The sequence below is a fragment of the Channa argus genome, chromosome 4, assembly GCF_033026475.1.
Source record: "Channa argus isolate prfri chromosome 4, Channa argus male v1.0, whole genome shotgun sequence".
NCBI lineage: Eukaryota > Metazoa > Chordata > Actinopteri > Anabantiformes > Channidae > Channa > Channa argus.
Window position 1 is genome coordinate 26681810 of NC_090200.1, and position 23905 is coordinate 26705714.

Here is a 23905-nt window from a genome sequence, read left to right on the forward strand (position 1 = left end):
TTGTCACAAAAACACTTCCTCTACCATGCTTCACTTCCTCATTTTTTTCTGCCTGTACAAGGGTTAAAGATTGTTTTTTGCCACCACAGCACAACTGCAGGAAGGAAAAAACGTTTACCCAGCCTACCAGACTGATTATATATTATATCAAGCCATTATATCAAGTGCCACATAACAGTACTATGTCTTTTTGTTGTATTAAACTGAAAGAAAATATTGCACATAACACTTATTTCAAACCAGAATTGAAATTAAACTGATTACGATTCTTTAAAGCAACATTTCCTCTGAAAATATTTAGACAGCCTAATGTATGATTATTGAATGTATTTGTTATTAAACAACTACAGTTCCCTGGGTAAATTAGACTATAGTTTGGTTACTTTGTGCCAAGCCATTTTTTCTATGTCTAAAGCGCCATCTACTGGTGATAAAATAAGTCCAATCCAAAAAGAGCACAGGGATGGCACAAAGAAGTCAAAACGTCAAATTAGAAATATATGTGAAATAAATGAAAGTAAAATGGACAAAAGCGTTTGCCAAACGACTAAATCTGAAAAATACAAAGCTCAGCCACAGAAACAGCAGACAAAATGTTAAGCTTTCCATGTCCAAACTTTGAATACAACCAACAGAGGGCGTTTGGTTGTACTTCACAACCCCCTTTGAGCTGAAAATGCTTCATACAAACGATAATATACTAATATATATACTAATGTATATAAACTTCGTGGCGTTGGCTTTTAGTGTTTGTTGATTCTCAAAATGTTATTTATTTATATTTATTTATAAGTATTTCTATGTAGACTTCCTTTCCAAACAACAAACTCCGCCCCGTATTGAAACGCCGGAGTGCAAAACGTGCAGCGTAGCGCATTGTGATGACGCAATCAGCCCCACGCCACAACAAAAACAACAACAGAGCTCAGCTGTTCGGCAGCTAACTAGCCGGCCTAGTTAATGAATACCGGACTTTATGTTTGTTTAGTTTAGGTTTGTATACATTGGTTTTTATTTCTAATACTTTCATATATATGTATATATATAAACCGATATGTAATAACGTCAACAATACAGGAATTAGGTTTACCTGTAAACTCCTTTGTTTCCTCTCCGCTAGCTTCTAGCGGCTTAGCTTTTTAACAGAACACGGGAGGTAGCCTTTTCGAACAAAAGGTAACGAGACAACACTTTATCTCAGTTACAGTGCAAAACAGGCAAATAATTCACACTTTATGGGTAAAAGTATTTGAATGTTCCCTGGGTATTTTTACAGAAGCTAACATGCTAACTATGAGCAAGTAACGGAGCTACTAGAGGACCCTGAGTCCTGTTACAAACCACGTCTTTCTTACCTAAGCTGTAAATGAATACTTCAGTATAAGTGGCAACATGCATATCACATTACGTGCACTTGTACATTTGCTAAACTAACGCTGTGAGAATTGTCTGGCTGATCAGCTTTTTCTGAATTGAGAAAGAAAAAATGTACAGTCTATAATTGTGTGTATTTGCACCTGAGATTATAAATAGAACACCAGCCTAAAATACCAGGATACTTTACAAATACACTAAAAATAGTAGAAGCTAACTTTTTTAGGTAGTGTATAATACACCCCATTCAAACTGTACTTTTATGATTAGTTCTTTGGATTTGTGGCATGTTGCATTGCCTGTTGTAAAACAGACCACCCACAGTTGCGTTTTTTTTTTTGCCAGTTACCTTTGTGAATGGTTTTCTCTCTGATTCTTCTACTTTAAGACATATTTATGGCAGACAGTAAGACGACCTGGTGGAGAGTCTGACTTCCACCAATGACCACCAAAATCATTACTTCAGCTGTCATCATGTCACCACGAAAAAGGCCCCTGGTCCCTGTAAAGAGTCGACGGAAAGAAGCAGAAGAATACTTTCCTTTCAACTACCTGCCAGTGGAGTGCCAGCTGCATGTGTTGTCCTTTCTGAATGAGGTGGACAAGTGTAGCTGTGCCTTGGTTTGTCTCAGCTGGAGCTGTCTTGTCCGCTCATGGAAACTGTGGCGTGTTGCTGATTATTCCCGTCGTGGCGTCTTCCATCTGGGTCAGGAGGGGCTGCTTGTTTCGAACCGCGAGTTTGAGAGGTGGAAATCGTGGGTCCACCATTACACCCACCACCTTATATCACGCCGGGCGAGCCTGCTTACCCTGAAAGCAAGCTTCGACCTGGGGGATCACTGCAACAAGTGGGGCGAGCTGCTGGGCCACCTGCTGGATAATGTCCACTGCAGAGACCTCAGCCACCTGGATCTTAACTGGACTTTTACTCTTCTTGAGCCACTTGACCTCAAGGTCAATTCCAGCTCCAGTTCACACCAAGATAGCATTACTAAAATGGACCAGGTAACTCGTTTTACTGATTAAATGTTTCTCTATGAATCCAGTTTATCATTAAAGGATAACTTCAATTTCACCATACAGATACTAATTTAGAAAATGACCAAAGTTATCCTCTAAAGCTGCAGGTTCACATTGGTGGCAAAAAAAAAAGCTTAAACACTTAGAAGTCTTTTATGTAAGTTGACCACTGTAAACACTGTTATGGTTTATTGGGACACAGGAATTCAGTACAGCCATTGCTATCAATATTAGTAAGGCCTGTAATCAAAATGTGGTTATGACACTAAAATTGAATAGAGCTTTCTAAGCAGATGTTTTGATTTTTCAAATGCAGGTGTAACAAAATGTGTATTTATGGCCTATATTAACTGCCGGACTTGAGCCCCTGGTAATGTTATTAGTTGAACCAGTTCTTTCCTGCCAGGATGAGTCAAAATCTCTGCTGTACCAGAAAGCAAAATAGAACGACTAATAGTTAATACAAAAACACATCTCCAAGCACATGGTTCATTTCTGTGGTCTGGTTTGACAGGTAACCAGTTTCCAGGAGCTGCTGACCAAACTCACCCACAGCTGCCCACGCATCTCTAAGATGCGCTTACACTTTGACTGGTCAGATTTGTCCGTTTCACTACTCACCCAGTTCCAGCAGCTCCGGGTCCTTGAGCTCAAATACTTCTGGGTCTTTAAAGGAGTGAACCCCTCGACACTTCAGAACCTAACCAAGTCCCTGCCTAACCTAAAATCTCTGACTTTACAAATCCTGGTGCCGCTGAGGAACCTGGGCATCTCGTACACTCTGGAGTCTCAGTCTCTCGAGTTTCTGGACGTGTCGCCAAGCCGAGGTTTAGTCTTCTCCTGTCTGAAGCTGCCTGCCCTGCGTGAGCTTCGAGCTAAAAAGATCGTCCGCGGTATCACACTTGACCGGAGGACCAGGCTGAGGATTCAAAGACGGTGGCCTTGCCTGTACCACGTTCTCCGGGAGGGGACGCCAAAGCTTCAGGCCCTGAACAATGAGAGGCTCCTTTCCACATGGAGAGGTGAGACTTATGGGGAGCTGTCTACCATACTGGAACAGTCCTGTTACTGTGTTCAGCATCTTGACAGCTGGCTGTGGTAGTTTGCTGAGAACCACTAACAGCTGCTCATGTAGAGTCTAGAGAGAGATTTTTAGAGGGACCATTTTTTATATAAATGAACTTAGGGACACTTTTTTAAAGATACATTTGATTTTAAATCAAATGACTGTTGTTTCCAGTTTTCAGTCCACATTAAGTTGTTTCCACAGGAAGCTGCTGTTCATATGGAAAACAAAATGTTGTAGTGATAGTGACAAACAACATGTATAAATTGTTCAATAAGCACTGCTGCTTCATGTTGATTGCAATGTTTGGTGCTGGCCTGAAATCATTCCAGTAGAGCTCTGTGCTAAGAAAACATTACATTTACTACAACTCAACTTGAACCATGATTTCCAATATGAAAAAAAGACAAAATGAGTGTAATACCTTCACTATCTGGCAGAGAATGTCTTTAAAACTTCAGAGTATGACAGAACCATCTTTAAATATCACAATTGTATTCTTGCAATATTACATAATTCTTAAGCATATCCCTGTTTTGAATTGTTTTTAAATTAATTCAGCAATGTTATGCAATTGCATATTTGGCCTTTATTCTCAGTGTCCAATTACCAAAATCGACTTGTAGCAAACGGATGTCCTGTAATTTAATTATTTGTCGTTGGCTTAGACATTGATAAGAATTCATTTTAGTTTTCCCTCGGTCTGATTCAAACTGATTTGCAAAGCTTTAAAGAAACTGAGCCCTTTGCTAAAGAATTGCACAAAATATAAAGAAGATTGGTTGTGTACTTTTGGCAAATATTTAAACTTGACCTTCAGCTTAATTGAATCCTATATAACATACTTGCAACTTTTAGTAATACAAAGAATGTAAACCCACAGTTTGTGGCCAGTAAAGATGTTAAACAGGAAACCCAATCAAGATTATTATGTACTGACTCTTAATTTTCCCAAGCTGGTTCTGCATCACCTCTGTGACTTGGCTGCCAGTATTAATGTGAGGAATGCAGTACAACTAAACCAGGGTTCATTCCAGTGCTGGACCAGTTTACACTGAACACGTTGTTTTCTTGAGTGCCACTTTTGGGTTGTTTTATTGCTGATGAGTGATGTTAGTGAAATTTTATCGTGTGTTTGTTTTAAATAGCAGTGAAGAGAGTGAATGTATCGATTTTATAAGCTTTATGAAGTGTTTAATCCGTTTTAAAATGAAGAAATGTATCAACTCTTGATATTTGGAAACTTTATGCACATTTCTATTGCTGTCACAGAATTTGATGTTGAAAAGATCTGTAACAAACAAGTGACCAAGTCTCAACTGTTTCCATGAGCAGGTGAAGATTGTGATTATGGATTTCATGTTTTAGTTCATTTTTAGCATCTGAAATGTTATTTAATTTCCATTTCACCATGAGCCTCAACTCTGCCTCAAACAGCAGAGAAATATCAGTGGTTTTGCAAATATTTTCCCAATCAGTAGAGGTCCTTATTCTCAAAGATTTAGATTTAGATCAAAGATTTCTTTCCCAATCCTCTCAAAACAAAAACATGTTTGTGTTTACTGCATAGATCATTTCACTACAGCACAGTATTTATGTTACTCAATACATACCAACAATTGTGTAAGATTGGTTAATATGATGAATCTTTTTTTTTTTTCATTTTCATAGATTCTTCATATATAACTGTACTGATATTCAATATTGTCTGTGAGTAAGCGTGTGAAGAATGTATGTTAATCTGTGTATGGTGTGTTTCCAGTCTTGAGCTCAAGTTTCAAATGTGAATAGTTTCACTGATGACTGCTCTGATCACAAAACCCACCTCCTGCTTTCATTGGAATAAATCTTTTGTGATAACAGCACATGTACAGTGAGTGAGTTGGTCCTAACATTTGTAAAGACGCTATAACATCTGGTCCATAGGACTTCACAAAATAAAATGACTGAAGTTTTGAATTATCCAGCGGAACCCAAACATTCTACACACCAAAGAATTGTTCCTAGGGGGTTTATTTGCTTTGCAGGAGTTGTTAACTCCATGACTAAGTAGATGGAATTCACTCTAAAGTAACACAGGACACCAAAACTGATAAACATCATTACATCTACAACATGTCATAAACCAGAGATAACGTATACTGTCAGACAGGAATGCTGCCTACACTTAGCTCTGGCCATACTGTGATGATTTGCCTTCATTGTTGTACCTCCTTAGAGTGTGATTATGGGTTTGATCTCTTTCAGCTTCCTCCAAGAACATCTGTTCTCAGTACAAATAACCGCTGGTGCACCCTGGTCGAGCCCTCTCTTCCTTTACCTCCCTGTGTTTTCACTCCTGAGGTGTGGAATGTGTGCGTATGTGTGGTGCTCATGGTTCCCTGATGTTGGGTATATAGAGACAGCTCACTGATTTGCTAAATAACCCCATGTTCTATGATCCTCCTCCTCCTCTTTTCTTCTCCCCCCCTTATCCAGCCCTCTTATCCAGCCCTCTTATCCAGCCCTCTCATCCAGCCCTCTCAGTAATCCTTCCTTCACATGCCTCTCGTGCATTTGGGGAGTTTGTCCATTTCCTCATTTCAATATAAGATCTGTAGTGACACATCACTGGAAGCCATCACCCGACCATTTGCATTGGTTTTTCTGGCCGTGGATGGCAGGAGCTGGAGAACAAGTCATTGCATCTTGGAACACTCAAATCCCTCACCTACAATTAAAGGTGATGACACTGATGTTTTCCTAACGGATTTACTTCACCAGCAGCTTTTGTGTCTAGCAAGGCATTTTTTTTTTTTACGATGGTTCGGTCAGTGTGTGCTTTATTCATAAAAGGGGAATGTGAGAAAGCGTGTTTATAATGATTTAGAGTGTGCAATGTAAAGATGACTTGTTGCTTGAGGTTCACCTAACCCCTGCATATGTATCAAGACCACAGGAAGCAACTCCAGATGTTAAAGAACACAATCTGAGTGATTATTAACAACAAGACCAATAACCATTGCCCTCTTCATACTGTAACTCTTAATCTTTGCTCTTTCAGCAATGCCAAAGTTAATACTTAATCTAAATACAGACAGTTAATTGCTAAGGCCAAGCCCTGTTCATGGGAGGGAGGTTTCTTGGGTGTGTACAGATCAGTCATTGCAGACCAGAGACACAGACAAGCTCAGCGACACAGCAGACTCTCCTCGACCAGTAAACTACGACCTTCAGGACTGGGCAGAGGCATCAAGTACCATGGCGAAGGTTTCCCACCTATCCAAGGCTGTTGCTGGCACCTTTGTCATCCTGACCATCTCTGTCATTGCTGGCCTCATCACCATGATTGTCTTCTACGACCAACAGTATTCTCAATTGAACGTAACATACCCTCCGACCTTACCGGCAACCACAACAGGACCACCACCCGTCATGCGGCTGCCAAAGAATCTCATCCCTGAGGGGTACAAGATCTTTATTCAGCCTCACTTCTACACCAGAATCATTGAAGTGGTAAATGTCACCAGTCCCAACCAGACATTACTCTTCACTGGAAACTCTACTGTTTACTTTCACTGTTTCCAGAGGACAAGTACTATTTTCCTCCACAGCAAGGACCTGGTGGTTTCTAATCCTATAGTGATAGACCAAAATACAAATGAGAAGATGCGTGTTATGACAATGACAAACCACCAAGACGAAAGTAACTTTCTGGAGATCGGGTTGAAAGACGCATTGGAGACAGGAGGAAACTACAGCTTGTTTCTGGATTTTGCGGGAGAAGTGTCAGAATATCTTGAAGGGCTATATTTGAGCTCATATACTGAAGGTATACCAGAGTATGAAGGGGATTCAAATGCAGAGAGGCAAGTAAAACATTTCAGTGTCATCAATTTTAAGTTCGTGATTATATTATCTTTCAAAGTAATCTCAGTTGCTTAATTTTAGACTTTCAAAAGTAAAAGAAGGAATGACTGTTTTGATTTAGCTAGACTTCCATAGTCAGTGTTTGTTTTCTGGCTTCATTAGCTTGTTTCTAATGATCAGTCGGCAAACATCCAGCACTGTGCGGGTTTTTGTAAAATCTTTGAGTAGGTCATTGAAGAAGTAATTTAATTTCTTGGAATATTACTCAAAAAGCAGGACTTGATTAAATGTGTGTAAGTCCGAGTTTGAAAAGCCCAGAAGGACATTTAGTTAAAATTTACAGGCATTCCAATGGTATTTCCAAATATCCAAGGACTCATTAAACCATCTGGCTAAAAAAAATATATTTCATACCTTGAAAGATTAATTTAAGGAACCCCCATTGAACATGGATAACTAGTCTAGTAGAAATATGGCGTCTTTGCCACTTTGTCCTCAATCGACTTTGCTTGAGAGTCCCCTTTTCACTCTCAAGTGTATCACTAAAAGTGTATGTTTTCCTAATCATACAGTGCTTACTATTTTAGTTTTAGCAAATTGTTTTGAACAAGCTAAAAAAAAAAAGTAATTTCCAGTAACAGTTTAATCTAATTAACTGTCTAATTGGGACATGCCAGCTTACTGTGTAGACTCCTAAACTTTGTGTTATGAGCAAGGGATTCTGTGTTTTATCCGGTATTTCAAAGCTGTTCGTTTTAAAACATCCACACTTGGTGAATTGGATCAGACTTTGTATCAGCAGATACCCAACATTAAAGGACCAGGATCAGGATTTAGGCATAAAAAATGGTGTTTGTTGCAGGGCATTTCCAGGGCATTTGCTGATAATTTGGAAGTATCAGCAAATGCAAGTTTAGTCCAAGTAACTTCAGGTCTCATCCTCACAGGCAGACTGCAGCATGTACCCTCAACCAGCGGATATCTGAATGTATCTTAGCAGTGGTTCTTGTTAGTCATGACCTGAAGCTACTACATAAGCCAACATGTTCTTAACTGCATGTTGAGAGAGCCGCTTGATATTTTAGAGCAGATCTAAAAATGAACCTGTTTGCTAAAAATTAAATCCATGTAATCATTTACATAAAAGTGAATGAGAGCGTTCACATTGATAGGGATTCTAGTCTAGACCTTCAAAGACATTTCTCTCTTTTAGAAAACAAACTACGATGACTCACGTTCAATTTGTGAGTTGGTAAATGAAAATAAACCAGAAAAGACCTGAAACTTATTAAAACACTGAATTCATTGGGGCCAGAGTCAGAGAGTCTTTAAAAAAAAAAACAGAACCCACAAAACAAAAACCACACAATCAGATGTCTGTTTGGTGTGTTGTCAATTTGTCTGCTTGTGGAGTGACATAGTCCAGGTTCAGTAGGAAACCACCACACATTTATTTCACAGCATTCAAACCACTGTTATTTGAAAGACACATTGTAATTTCTTTAAATTCAACTCCTTTCCTATTCTGTCTTGTTTTTCCTTTAGTTTAAACACCTGATAATGAAAGGTTGACTGTCTTATCTCATAGATTCCTTGTCAGCACTAATTTGCAGCCAACAGATGCCAGGAAAGTGTTTCCTTGTTTCGATGAGCCTGAAATGAAGGCTGTTTTTAATGTGACCATCATCCACAGACGGGAGACCAAAGCTCTAGGAAATGCCAGAGAATCAGGTAAAAGTATAAGCTCCCATAATGTTGCCAATATGTGTCATTAACTGTAACTCCTGGGCTTATCAAACTTCCCTAGCAATCCCCTAGCAATAAAAGATAAATGGCTGTATGAGAATAAAGGATCACTTGCTTTTTTCTTTTGTCTGCTTCATTTTAACTCTTTCAGGCACCTTTATTATTGATGATGAATGGCACTACACTCGTTTTGCTCCAACACCCAGGATGTCTACATACTTGTTTGCGTTCACTGTGTCAGAGTTTACATCATCCCATTCCTCATCACATGGACGGGTGGTAATTAAAGTATGTGTGGCTGTGGCTTTAAGATTAGTGTAGCGTGATTAGTTATAGTCTCTTGCTCTCTCTGTTTTTTCTTTTTAATTAAGCTGGTGTTGAAAGAAAGTACAAAAATTACATAATCCATTGCTTTATTTTACCTCTGTGTTTTTGTTGGTTTTTTATTTGTTTGTTTCTTACACAGACATTTGCTCGTCCTGAAGCTGTTACAGCAAGACACACTCAATATGCAGAAAACGTAACTGGACAGATTCTCGGATTCTATGAGAATTATTTTGGAATTGAATACTTACAACAAAAGCTAGGTAAGACTTTGTCTGAATTTCACTAGAATTAATAGAATTCAGTCAAAAATGTCATAAAGAAATGTTGGGATGACAACATTTGTGATGTTTGGAGAGTTGGACTAGCTGATCGTAGCTAGTTTGACAGTTACTCTGGATGTATTAAAAGAAACTACATACGGGGTTACAAGATTACAAGATCTTTATATATCTTATAATCTTGACTTTATTCTGTAAAGTGCCCTGAGATGACTTTGTTGTGAATTGGCGCTATATAAATAAAGTTGAATTGAATTGAATTGAATTGAAGATGGCACTCAATTCATTTGAATGTGGCACATAATCTAAATAAAATCTCTACAAATTTCCAGACTATTAATTTACCTGGATGTTCACTTCAGTGTTTCTGGGCCCATAGAATAGACGCATTAGCATCATCAGGAAAGCCTCTTATCTGCCCACACTAATAGAAGGGGGAAAAAATAAAATAATCTCAGCTCTAAACTTTTTAAGCGATATTGGAATTCCGATAACAAAAAGAGTCTATTAATAGCATAAGACATTCAGAAAAATGTATTCACCATTCAGTAGTTGCCCATTTTCCATTGATTTTATTATAGGGAAATACTTTTTGGACCAGTGTGCATGCACACTGAAAGCAAGATTGGATACCAGACTCAAAGATGGCACCCATGCTTTCAACTGAACATTGCACATGAGCCGTTTATTTCTAACTTTTAAGTTTGTAGTGAGGCCCACTGAACATGTGCATCTTCTCCATTTCTGGATAAGAACTGGATATTAGTGAAACTTATTCAGACAACATATGTTCTGAGGACACCACTGTTTATGTTAATTATATGTTGATTCCTTTAGATCAAATTGCACTGCCAGACTTATATCCTGCAGCAATGGAAAACTGGGGACTAGTCACATACCAGGAGGCTTCTCTGCTCTATGAAGAAGGGGTGTCTTCACTTCTGCACAAGGAAGAGATTGTTACCATCATTTCACATGAACTGGCTCATCAGGTTAGATGGAAGAAAAAAAATCTGGGTCTTTTTTTTTTTTTGCAATAATAACCAAATGCAATTTTATGAATTGAGGACTGACTAAGTTTCATACAGGATGTGAAATAATCTTAAGCAAACCGGTTTTACCACAGCTACTAATGCAACATTTAAAAATACATCACATTCTGCACACTGTTTGACATGTGTTCACATATCTTTATACCTGCATAATATCAATATTTTGTTTACAGTGGTTTGGTAATCTGGTGACGATGAAATGGTGGAATGACATTTGGCTGAATGAAGGTTTCGCCACTTACATGTCTTATTTTGCAGTGGACCATGTTGAGCCTTCCTTCAAAATAGTAAGTTAGGACCTGTATTTTTTCACCCTTCCCAACTAAACATTCACATAGGTGGTAGATTGCTTCTTTTTCACAAGCATCCTGCTTTGAAATATCAGTAATTTCATTCACCTTCACTGTCCCACAGACGGTTGATAGGTTTTTCATGTTGCAGTACTTTTCAACAATCACAGTTTAAGAAGAAAGCTTGTCATTGAAGATGTTGCTTTGTCTTTCATTGTTTTCTTTAGAAAGATACATATTTTGTGAATGACCTCCACGCAGCTTTTAGGGAAGATGCTCTGGCCTCATCCCATCCTCTCAGTCCCCCACCAGATGATGTCCAGACAACTTCTCAAATAACTGAGCTATTCGATACTATAACATACTGTAAGGTAAAGAGTCAGATGGTATCTGATGGTAATTAGAAACATTTAGCATCACAGAAGTACACGAAGTCTACATTTTGCACTACACATTTCTCTTTTAGTTGCAGGTCACACATACATATGAGTACGTACTATGGATGCTGACATGCACGTGTATTTGCTGTTCACTCTCTAGGGGGCATCTGTGGTGAGAATGCTGGCAGACTTTGTGGGTGAAAGAGTTTTCCACAAGGCGATTAAAGTAAGCAATAGCTTTAAACATTATTCACTTGTGCTGTAGTCTTTTAAAAAAAACCTCTGGTCAAGGAATATTTTGCAAACTCAAATTTTTTTGTTTTTAAAGAACAAGAATAAAAGCTGTACATCCGTTTTATTCGGCCTAACAATATGTAAAAATAGTGAAAGTAAAACAGTATGTTTAAACCTAAATGTCGTCACCGTACATCAAACAGTTGAATTGTGTTGAGCCATTGTAGGTCTTGTTTTGTAGAACGGTGCCAATGTAAAAATCGTGGTTGTGAGAACTGAGAACTGATGACCTGCAGAGATTTACTCTGTGCAAACACATATGGCTCTGTTTTAATTAACCTTCATTGGTGTGTACAGAGTTAAACACTCACCCACACACACACACCTGCTGTGGTGATGAATGCATGAAGTGTGGATTTCTGGGAAAAGGTATCAGAGAGTTTTGTTAACACAATCTGAGCCATAACCTCTGCAGGAAGTGTTACTGTGATATTAACATGTTTTGAAGGTAAATTCATGCTTTAAGAGCTTTTTAAATATGACGAGAACACTTCTCTTCACTTTTAAATGCACTTTTTTTTATTTTGACCAATCTATGTAAAAAAATAAATAAATAAAACAGCTGAAGCAGAAAATTCATCTCATCCAACAATTCTGCAACAAATCCTCCTTCATGAGGTTGATGGTGTTCACTTTTTGTTTAAACAGAAACACAGAGGTGTTGATTCAGGTGTAGGATCATTTTGGGCTATACAATCTTTTCTGCAGATGAATTATGCTACATTATATTGCTAGTTGAACATAATAAAGTAACAAGTGAGTACATCAGTAAAGGTAGTATAAAAGTATTAGCTTGAACATGGGAGCAGGGATGTTTTCACAAAGAAACCACTTTTACGAGTTAACTCTTAAACAGTTGGTCTCTATTGGTCAATCAGTTACATAAAACGCTGAGCTGCTAATGTCCCCATACCTTGTGTGAAAAAAGACTAATATAGAGTTTAAATAGCTTATTTTAAATAATTGTTGTTGTTTGTTGGTTATAAACTGGTTCGCTTGTTGTAGGACAAGAAACATTTGTAATGAAGTGGTTTACTTTAGTTGTTAGATAGTAAACAGCTAGAAAGTTTACAAGAGACTGGTTTGTGTAAATGGATTATACAGTGTCCACTGCTGTGTTAAAATCTGGTCAGTAAAATGGTTACTTGGACTAGTTAGTGTTTAGTAAACTTAATAAGAAAAGTGCCAACATTGGCGAAATAATTTGTACATCCTTATGGTGCATGACATAAGCATTCAGTCCCACTACTGATTACCTCGATCAGGTCTGTTCAGTCAATCAGAAGCTGGAATAAACCACATGGCAAAAACTCAGATGAGGGTGGAGCAGGGGAAGAAAGTGAATTGCTTTCTTCCAGCTTCTGATTCACTGAACAAGACTGATTCTACAGCATTGGATAAAGCAGGGATAGTTGCGTCACTTTGGCTTTAAGGGTCCTCTGTCATGCCACATTACAAGATCCCTGATACTGTAGGTTCACATCTTACCATGAAGTATGACATTTATGTTGTAAACTCTCACAAACCCTGCATCACATGGGTTCCTCTTCCACTTTTCTGGCAAAATGGTTTTGTAATCAAGAAAAAGTAAATGCAAAGTACATGCACCCTACCAAACTGTTTGGAGACTCTCATTATGTATTACACAACTACTTCATGGACCTTTGTAGATGGGGGGAAAAGAGCTGATTTGGTTGTGTGTGCTGACTGGGCACAAAACTGTTAATCCTGCAAATTTTCCCTGTCAACTGAACGGAATTATAGTCTACTTATTCCTTGTTCATCTTTCCATTTACTTAGTTCGTAAATTCGGAAAATTAGTGAATAGTTTTTGTTTGTAGAGAGATGTTGACTTGAATATACTGTATGGTTATTCTGGATGTTGTGTGGGTGCTGCTGAATTTTACTACATTGCTTTGAGAGGTGTTTGCCTGTATTATCCAACCCATTATATCACTAGTTAGGAATATCCTTCTGGAAACTCATCTCTCTCTCAGTTTGGAGTGGTCATTTAGTCAGTTACATGTGTTTATTTGAATGTCAATTAACAGAACTTCCATCATGTAGCCAAAGCTGAACTGTTGACAATAACACTGTATCTAGGTTTCCCTAAAGTCAAACATTCCAACATCTGGTTTATGTCTGTTGCAATGGGAAAAGACAGACACAAGTTCACAAGGCACAATGCTTTTGTCCAATGCCTTTAGCAAAATCAATAAGGAGTTTAGATGTCCCCTGTGCATCGGAGTAGACAAAATACTGTTATGGTGCTAGTAGAAATCTCTGAGGGAGAAAACATCTGCAGACCTACAACGCCCAGTCCATCATTGATTTTAGTGTGCAGAAAATTTCAAATTTACAGATTGTCTGTATAATTTCCTATGGACAATGTTTGTCATAAAGTAGCTCATGAAACTGTGTGAAGTATAATGTCCTTCTCTTTTGATTTCTGTTGGGGTTTAGAGTTATCTGATGGCCTTTAGGTATGAAAACACTGAACAGAACAACCTCTGGGAGTATGTACAACAGGTGAAGTCTAACATTTATTCCGTTTACAAGTAAGGTTTTGTTGCAGACTTTGAGAGTGCCTTGTATGTAATTATTGGATTTAGCAACTGACTTGTGCCATGTTTCCAGGCTGTAACTGAGGATGGGGGTTTCACTGATATTGCCAAGGTAATGGACACCTGGACCAACCAAATTGGCTATCCTGTCATCACAATAAACACTACCAATGGGGAAATCTACCAGAAGCACTTCCTGTACAATGACACCACTGATTCTAGGTTTGTGCTAACAGCTCAACACATGCTGCATCATAGTAGGAAAAGATCTAAATTGCATTTCTTTCTGAAAATACAGTTTTGGTTCTGTGATTTTCGAAATTACAACAACGACATGGTAACAGTATAATTAAAATACATGAGTGTTCCGATCAAATATCCAATAAATATTGTATGTGATACATAATACATGTATTTACTCTCCAAACTACAATCTTAAAATGTTAAATTCTAGCCTAACCTTTATTGCTTGTAAAGGTTTACACAGTTATTTAAATCACAGACGCTTACAAGCACAGTTCATTTGTAAAAATAATTAACTGTGGCATCCCACAAGAACTAGTTCTGGGCTCTTAACTCTTCCATTTTCTAAATTAACGTTGTACTAATTAATAATGTTAAATTAACGATCAAATGACCATGTCTGAAGTCAGCGTTAGTATTCCTGTTGAAAAGTGAATTATTATTCAGTTACAGAGCTTTTTTAGCCTCTTTCAGCTAATTGTCTTGATTTGCGGGCTTGCAACATTCTTATTTTGGGCTTCGAAACAGTATCGAGCTGTAAACTTATAAAAGATTATAAAAATTTAATGATTTTGTTTTTTGGAATCTCTAATGAATACTCATTTCTTCTAATGAGTTATTTTAATGAATGTATAATTAATTATTATGGAGTAGTAGTTACCTGCTTACTACATTATTTTTTTCTTAACAAAATGGAACTACAATGATCTGATAATCAATAATTTGTGCTATTGTTATGCTTTTTCCATGTCTGTTATCAATCATTTATGCCTTTGCATAAGGAAACAACAAAATATCAGTTAACTGCCGGGAAATTCTGAAGAATGGCTCCAGGACATTATCTGGAATATTGACTACCTGTAAATACTGTTAGCGTATCTGTTGACAGATACACACCTAACGAAACTATGAAACTACCCTGTGAATCTTGTACCTTCACTATCTTTCCAAAGGACAAAGTTGAATCATCTTTTTTACAGTGCCCTATTGCTGAGCAGAGATTTTGCCAAATAATTAAAGCCTACATTTCTAGTGTCTGCTTTAGTTGGTAAAATGCAGTTATTAGATCAATGCCACCTTCTTAACTGAGTATTTTCTTGCAGGCTTGCAAGAAATAATTGCAGCCAGTTGCAGTTAATTACACCTTTGGTCATGTGGCATATTTTAAAGCAATGTTTTGTAACTGTGTGTTCAAAACAGTGCTGTGGTGAGTTGTGTGACCTGAAATTACTTAAGTCATATGAAGACCATAACAGCTCTGGACTCTGAATTGTAGAGGCATTTGTAATTATTTTGACTTGTCATCATTCATTCTATAACCTATATATTTTTTTATACCCTTTTCTTTGCTTATTTCTCTCTATTTAGCCTTTGGTGGTATGTCCCAATAAGAGTCATGTCCAATACATCTGCATCTACTCTTGTCACATTGGAAGACAGCAGCCCAGGTAACACACTATAAATAAAACAGCCATGGAATGAACACCTTGTTTTACAGAAGACTCAAATTTTAATAGGTTTGATTTTATATTTGACAAAACTAATGAAAAAAAACATCAAAATTATTTTTTTCATCGGACAAGGCAGCAAAAGTTATGAAACATAGCAGAAAACCGCGTAACCATTATTTTTCATTTAACTTTTTACTGTAAGAATTTGGGATAAGTTTCATATAATGTATCTTCAACTAATATTTGTCTTTTTGACAGTAAAGAAAGAAGTTTTCATTTCTAAGAGGGGGGAATGGATCCTGGCAAACGTAAATTGTACTGGATACTACAGAGTCAATTACAATCCAGAGAACTGGGAACGCCTCTTGACTCAGCTGGAGATAAACCCACATGTGAGTAATGAGCCTAAAAATCTGTTACATGCATACTGTTTATGTGGCTAAAGAAAAAGACATTTTACAAGAAGATTTTTGCCATTAAAACAACTTGACCCCTAGTACACTTTGCCCTTATGTTCTTAGAGAATGGTGATTGAAATCTTGACTAATTTATCCAAATTCAGAGCACCAAATGGAAAATAATATGTTACCAACACACTTCTGTGGTTGTTGATTTAGTCTTGTGTTACTATTATCAGCTAGATGATGGATAGGCATTTGGTTTGTAAGGTTCTTTAGTAGGGCAGGTTAGTTTCCACAATCAGTGTAGGAAAAAAATGGCAGCTGTGCAATATTTTAAAGATGGGATCAACATTGTAGGAGAGGGGGAAAATACTTTTGTCACAGTTTAGAATGACAGCTGAATGGCATACTGTAGCGAACAGAAACCAGACCACTTAGCAGGAGTTGACCTATAAAACTCAGGGGAAATCAAGAAATGTTTTGACAAGGGAACAGGTTTTGGTGATTAATGTTGGCCTGATTGTACTCTAGGGAAATTATGTCAAGTCCAAATGTGTATTTACAATTCTTGAGCTTGACTCTTTCCAAAGTACCGATTATTAAGGGAAGAACTAGTCGTACACGCCCACCCCCCCCCAATTAATAGCGTTACAGTAGCCCAACTCAGTGAATAGGTTTTCCCAAGAAAAAATACACCTGAGCTGGTCTGCATAGTGAATTTGTTACTCATACTAACCACGTCACCACGTCACGTATTTTACCACCAAGGGATGGGATTTTTAAGTCTTATCAACTGTGGGATGGATTGCTTCCCTGTTCTTCCAGTATAATCATCAGGTCAATGATCATATGTCAGGCCACTAGGGAACATGAATGTCCAGTACCGAATATCAAAGAAATCCCTACGGATAGTCAAGTTTCATTGATTAAGAATGAGAAGTCATCATATTCTGCTTACACTTAGATTTTGTTGTTTGTAGCATAACCAGTTATGTCTTCATCCTTGGGACATTTCCAAACTGAAATATTGATTTTCCTGCATTTTCTTCTTTTTCTTCCAGGGGATTCCTGTGATGAACAGAGCGCAGCTTATTGATGATGCCTTTAATTTGGCAAGGTTTGATCACAGTGTATCACGATCTTATTATCATGTAGTTATGACGGAAACCAGGGAAAGATTTTTATGGGCTTAAGCAACACAAGGAAATTGGCAATTCTTTAATAATATATGATAATGAACCTAATAAAAATCCATGTTCTTTAGGGCAAAAATTGTTGATGTGACTCTGGCTCTCAATACAACCCATTTCCTTCACGATGAGAGAGCGTACCTTCCCTGGGAGTCAGCGGTTAGGAACCTCGAGTACTTTGTCCTCATGTTTGACCGCTCTGAAGTGTACGGACCCATGCAGGCATGTGTGATTAAAACAGTTTTTTCGAATTTGTGATATTCAAATTCAAATTATGATAATACTGTAAATAGTATATTTTTTATAGTGACTTGACCTGTACTGGATGGAACAGATCCAGTATAGTTACTGCTGTTGGCTATCATCAGAACATTAACAGATGTGAACCCAAAGTCTTATTTCACCACGTCCATTCCTGAAACTGTGCTCTAAAACTGTCTCTTCCTGTAGGCTTACCTCAAAAGTCAGGTTAAAGACCTGTACAAATTTTTCAGCAACTACACGGACAATTGTCGAGTCCCAGATGACCATTCTTTACAGTAAGGAAAGAAGACTTTTATTGATCCCTGAGGAGAAATATCTTTAGACAGAGTTCCTTCTCAGTTAATCATCAACAGATTTACACGTTTCCAGTTTAGAGTTGTACAAAATTATGCTCCAGTCCACAAGGGCCAAAGCAGAGCAGATGTGCGGGTTTGCAATGCAAGCTCACGAATTAATCATGTTAGCAACAGATGTGCAGCTCTGTCAGTACATTGTGTTTTTGTTTGTTTATATGGAACCAGTTCTCATGTCAAATGTGGTTCTGCAGAAATACACAGAGTTTCACTTGACAAAGTATTAGCTACAGTTGAGGCTTCAGGTGCCTTATCTGTATCATCCCTGCCTAATAAATAAATATATATAATATTTTTACATGAAGACTAACTCAATAACTGACTCATAACTGATGTCATTCATCTGCTGTTCAAATTCGTGGATCGATGTGAGCTGCGTCTAGTTCAACAAAAACAAATGGTCTAATCCAGGTTTAAGAAATGGATTGTGTTAATTCTTTGTATGAAATAAAAATTATAGTTTAAGAAAATAATCTTAACCTAACTCAAAGTACACTTTCTAACCTTACCCAGAACGTTCAACAGCGTCTTTTGATCTTCATCAAGAATGTAATTTCTTGATGTAAAGTTAATGTAATGTTATTTTACCATTATTTCATACCTGTACTCCGTACATAGTATATGCTGTAAAAGTGCATTGTGCTCCATCCCAAGGCAAAGCCAGATCATTGCCATTGAGGTCGCTTGTTCCAATGGACTCCCAGAGTGTGTTAAAATGGCCACAGAGCTGTTTAAATACTGGATGAACAATAACACCAACATGTATGGACATACTGGATAAGTATATTTCAATTAGATTTGGACATTACCTTTGTTTTTGTTTTTTGATTGAGTTATATTACTATATTGAGTTACTGGTTTCAAAAGAATTTGTCTAATTGTAATAGTTTTCATCATATTCTGTAGCTTTACTCTCCAGCAATAAGTGAAGGTAGGTGTCCTTTAATCATCTTTTTGTGAAGTGTTTGTGGCTGTTGTTAGCACTTTCCATTGTGGTTATCTTAAAAGGTGAACTTGGTATTTTTTTATTCTAACATTACAAAGCACAAACCAAGGAGACCAGGGAGAACATGACCCTGTTCTTACCTATATAGAATATATTAAAATAGAAACCTCTTCTAGATTTTGGAATCAGTAAAATTGCCAAGTGCACCTTTAAATGAGACACTGAATTATAATTAAATATGCATATGGTATGCACTCCTTATATTAAAGCTACAGTATGCTACTTTTTTCTTTTTTTCCCCCTTTTTTCTTTGTGCTGTTGAAGACAGCAAGTTCTGTAGCAGGCTCAGTTACATTTCATAATTGTACCGGGCAGAGCATAGCAGAGTGTAGCAGAGCAGGAGAGGGAGGGCTGTGCAGAGAGGAGTGTATTGACTTTGAGCCTCATGCTAGTGCTAGCTTTAGCTGCCTATTGTAACTTCAACACACATACAGTACATGTATATATATTGTTGCATGTATGGAAGTGTGTTAATCCATCTGCACTTCATAACATTTGCTTGTGGATGTGTTGCACTGTACTGTATGTATAGATTAACTATCCAATGTAGTTAGTTTTGTTTAATGGAGAAGCTCTTTGGATAAGTGGTTAAAGATAATGAATGGATGCATGATCCTTTTATCTGTTTAACATAGTGGAAAAATACATGGGAAAAGAGCACAAAGGAGAAAATATTCTGGAAAAAGTCAAGACAGGTCCAGCACAACCAAGTACATGTGAAAATGAGATAATCCTGATGTAAGACATATAATATCCACATATGTATGTGTGTATGATTCAGAATCCACCCCAACCTGCGATCTGTAATTTACTGCCAAGCTATTGCTGCTGGTGGGAAAGAAGAGTGGGAGTTTGCCTGGAAGAATTTTATGAGCTCCAGTGACACCTCAGAGAAAGAGCAGCTCCGTATAGCTCTGTCCTGCACCAAGAAGATCTGGCTGCTCAACAGGTGAAACCAGTAAACAGTCTTAAACATTAAGTCCTTATGTGTCATTAACTAAAACCTGTAATAATAAACACACCCATAATATGGTGAATCCCAAACATACAATTAAGAGAAGAGCTGGTCAGTGGCGTGCTTATCTTGCAGATACCTGAGGTACACTTTGGACCCTGAGAAGATACGTCTGATGGATGTTCCCTCAACTATAATCTACATAGCCAAGAATGTGGCAGGACAGGCACTGGCCTGGAACTTTGTCAGAGCACACTGGGACTACGTCAGTGTGGGGTAGGTTGTTATTTGTGTCTACTGCCTCTCATATTTGTTGTGTCCTAGTTAGGCTTAACATAGAAGAGAAGATGCTGGTATTTTCAGTCTGAGGGTAATGGTAAGCAGTATTTTGTGTCACTGCTAAAATATTCAAACAAATTTAGAAGAAAACTTTAAGTGGAGCTGAGGCTAGTTAGTGTGGAGCTCAAACAGAAATAGAAATGAAAGCTCTTGCACTTGTGACCTTAATTCCCCAACTACCCCCATCATATCTGTGAGCTTTGGTTTACAGAAGCCTCCTGTTAATACTCAAGTGACCAGCATTAGACTTGAATAAACAAGCACGGTCATAAAAGAAAAACGTAATTAACTGTAGCTTATGAACATCTTGCAAAGTGTCATCACGTACAAAGGTCTTCTGGCAACAACACTAAGAGACAGTTTGTGGCGTTTCCAGGAAACAAAAACCGTCCTCATCAATGTTGAGATAACCAACATAAGCAACAGGGTTATATCTTATGAGCAAACAGTAACCTTTAATTATTATATACTTCTTCACTTTATTGTATTGAAATAGACTGTAACCTGTTGGAATATTTTGTCAGAGACGGATCTGTGCTGATTGAGGAAGTGACCAGGAGATTCTCAACTAAATTTGAACTGCAAGAGGTAATTACTGATATTTTATTATGGTAAAATGATAATACAAGCATGCAGCGACGTCAGCTTAGAAACTTGTATCTGCCCAGTCACGCACAAGTAACTGGAGACACCCTGATTTCTTATCTGAAGTCTTTTTATCATCAGGAGATACACCAATGTTCAAGCTGAGTTTTTGTGTTTGTTTTAAACCTCCAGGCAATAATAATCAAAAATTCAGTTTAACATTTAGAAAAAGTACACAAATTAAATCACTGGCTGACATGTCCCCACATTATGCACATACATACTCTGAAAAGTCTGTTTCTTACAAAAATTGGGATTCTTTTTCTATATTTTTTATGTTAAAGGCTGTTTCCAAAATTGATTAAATTAATTATTTTCCTCAAAATATTACAAACAATATTACATAATGACATTGTGAAAGAAGTTTGTTTGAAAAAATTTACATAACTATTCACAGCCTTTGCCATGACACTCAAAATTGAGCTTCGGTGCATCCTGTTGGTCATCCTTGAGGTGTTTCTACAGCTTGATTGGAGTCCACCTTTAAAAAAAAAAATCAGTTGAATGATTTGGGACATAGATCTGGGAAAGGTACATAAAAATTTCTTCAGCATTGAAGTTCCCAATGCGCACAGTGGAAAAAGTTTGGAACCACCAGGACTCTTACTAGAGCGGGTTGCCAAACATCTCTTCCACAGGTGGACTCCAATCAAGTTGTAGAAACATCTTTAATGATTTTCAAATCAAAGCATTCTGTATTTATTTGGCATTGCAGCTTTTGAGGAGCCTTTTACTTGTCTTTGTCTCTAAAGTGAGACTACACTTATGTTATTATGCTGCTTAGTTATGGCCAGAAATAATGTTCTCCAGTGCATATGACAGCTACTTCCAGTATGATAAAACAATTTTTACTTTTTAAAAATTTTAATATTAATTTGGTACCAAACCCTAACTCAAACAGGACTAAATGGGATTTTTTTTTTTTTTTTTGAAGAACCAAATGTGGTTTAAAATAATTTTGGTGTGAGTGTTTCCAGCAGTGTATGAAAAACTGATTTAAATTGAACTATGCACTCTGGTGTGGCTCACTGATGTATTTTTAATAGTCTTTGGACAACGGTGCAGCTGAGAGGATTGAAAAATAATCAGAGTAATCAGGTTTTGGCTACACAGATAACATTTGTGAGTTGGAGTAATTCATGTTCGTTTTCCATGTGATTTGATTCATAAAAAAACTCCCGCTGTGGAAATAAAACCATCAGGATTTACATTTACATAGGCTTAATATTGCATTTACAATCAGTATATTATTGTCCTGCAAAAATAAGCCTTCCTTTTTATTGGTAATTGCATTGTTCTTCTATAAAAAAACCACTAACATTATTATGTTGTCTTTCTTTGTGTGTGTGTATAGCTGGAGCGTTTTGCAAATGACTTTGATCTGGGTCCTGCTACCAGGGCGGCGTATCAGGCTATAGAGCAAACCCGAGTCAACATCGAGTGGGTCAGCGAGAACAATGACATTATATTGGACTGGTTTATAGCAAACTAGATACACTGATACTTTGATTGCACTGATACAAAGCCAGAAAAGTGGTGCTAGTAGCATAGACATTCCACCTCCAATAAATCAAACTTCAAATACAAGAACCAATCAAGATTGACTGACAACAATTCAATTCAGTGCATTCCTGAACAGGAATTAGACGAGGCAATATGTATGTACATTCTTATATACATCATGTATAGAACAACATAATGGAATCCGTCAACTTGAAAATACAACACATAAAATAATTATACCTCCAGCATTATATGGAATCTACTAAAATCATCTCATTAATATTCTTTTTTAAATAATGCAGACTAACATTATTTTATAGGAGATAATGAACTGAATTTTGATTGGTTTAATACATTTTGTAGCAAATATACATTTGGAGGGAAAAAACAGACTGATCTAGCATAAGCTAGAATCTGAGAATGTCTGGATGCTGCTACCTTTTAGACCAGCTTTTCAACATTTTGCACAAGTCAGAGCCAAAGGACAGAACCTCATCAGTTTGTTAAAGGAAATATGTCTATATATGTGTGTTGTAATCAAGCAAATTCATCTTTGTGTTCCTCAAATTATTTTTAATAATAAAACATCAACATTGTTAAACGTGTCTTTTAATTCAGTATGTTCTTTTTTTCAATCTGGTAAAAATAGCATTACTACTACAGCTTTGAAACACATTTCAGGCTTGTCTACTTCCTTTTGCTGTGGTGTCATGGGGATCAGCTATTAAAGAGCGGGCATTGTGGCTCTTTTTGACTCATTTGAACTAATATTGAGTTTATTTTTAAATATATTTATGACATTTTATTTAACCAAACTTACAGTATCATCCTTAAAAACAGCTCAGCTTCCTCTTTGTCCTCCAGCGGGCTGTTTCTGAACATATTAAAATAAAATTGTCATTGATCCATAAGCACCTACTGTGTTTGGCTGAGATGTGGCCTCCAAGTTCACCCCAGCCAAAGGGGAACAACTGTTATTGAATATTGTTTATTTTCTTACATGGCACCTTTATTTCAATAATGCAACATGGTAGTTACAGCACTCTGTAAACTGGAGTCTGAATGTGAGAGGAAGAGCCTTCATTCCTGTTCAATAGGATGTTTCAAAGCAGTGGGATTGTGTCTAATATCCCTTACAAAGCAAAAGTTTTCAAACATAATTGGAGGCAGCTAGTTTATCTTTGACACAGACTAGAGGTCTGCATGGGTCCTCTCATGTCTGAGACCAAAACCCAACCTGGACCTGAGTCAGTTGGGTCTGTGTGCCAGTACGTCTAATGGTCCTTAAAACGTATCACGGTTTTGCTCTGATGGG

The 23905-nt window shown here is 37.3% G+C and overlaps 2 protein-coding genes across 4 annotated transcripts; both read left to right on the forward strand.

The window, feature by feature from the left end:
- The first annotated feature begins 864 nt into the window (after window positions 1-864).
- si:dkey-12e7.1 (uncharacterized protein LOC557553 homolog) lies at window positions 865-5325 on the forward strand. Of its 3 annotated transcripts, XM_067500591.1 has the most exons (4): window positions 883-993; window positions 1121-1176; window positions 1763-2379; window positions 2909-5325. In XM_067500591.1, the coding sequence occupies exons 3-4, from the start codon at window positions 1816-1818 to the stop codon at window positions 3494-3496; spliced, it is 1152 nt and encodes a 383-aa protein (XP_067356692.1). In that variant the 5' UTR covers window positions 883-993; window positions 1121-1176; window positions 1763-1815; the 3' UTR covers window positions 3497-5325. The 3 variants fall into 3 exon arrangements, with proteins under 3 accessions (XP_067356690.1, XP_067356692.1, XP_067356691.1); XM_067500589.1 differs by lacking the exon at window positions 1121-1176 and having other exon boundaries at window positions 865-993; XM_067500590.1 differs by lacking the exon at window positions 883-993 and having other exon boundaries at window positions 1000-1176.
- A 661-nt stretch (window positions 5326-5986) lies between these two features.
- Window positions 5987-23195, forward strand: anpeplb (alanyl (membrane) aminopeptidase-like b). The gene is made up of 21 exons (XM_067500588.1): window positions 5987-6182; window positions 6597-7308; window positions 8898-9040; window positions 9207-9343; window positions 9522-9642; window positions 10498-10652; window positions 10886-10999; window positions 11230-11373; window positions 11543-11608; window positions 14140-14205; window positions 14314-14462; window positions 15852-15931; window positions 16193-16326; window positions 17397-17452; window positions 17600-17747; window positions 17976-18064; window positions 18797-18904; window positions 19930-20097; window positions 20239-20379; window positions 20967-21030; window positions 22442-23195. Exons 1-21 carry the CDS (start codon window positions 6002-6004, stop codon window positions 22577-22579), a joined length of 3114 nt encoding a protein of 1037 aa, XP_067356689.1. The 5' UTR covers window positions 5987-6001; the 3' UTR covers window positions 22580-23195.
- Window positions 23196-23905: the final 710 nt, after the last annotated feature.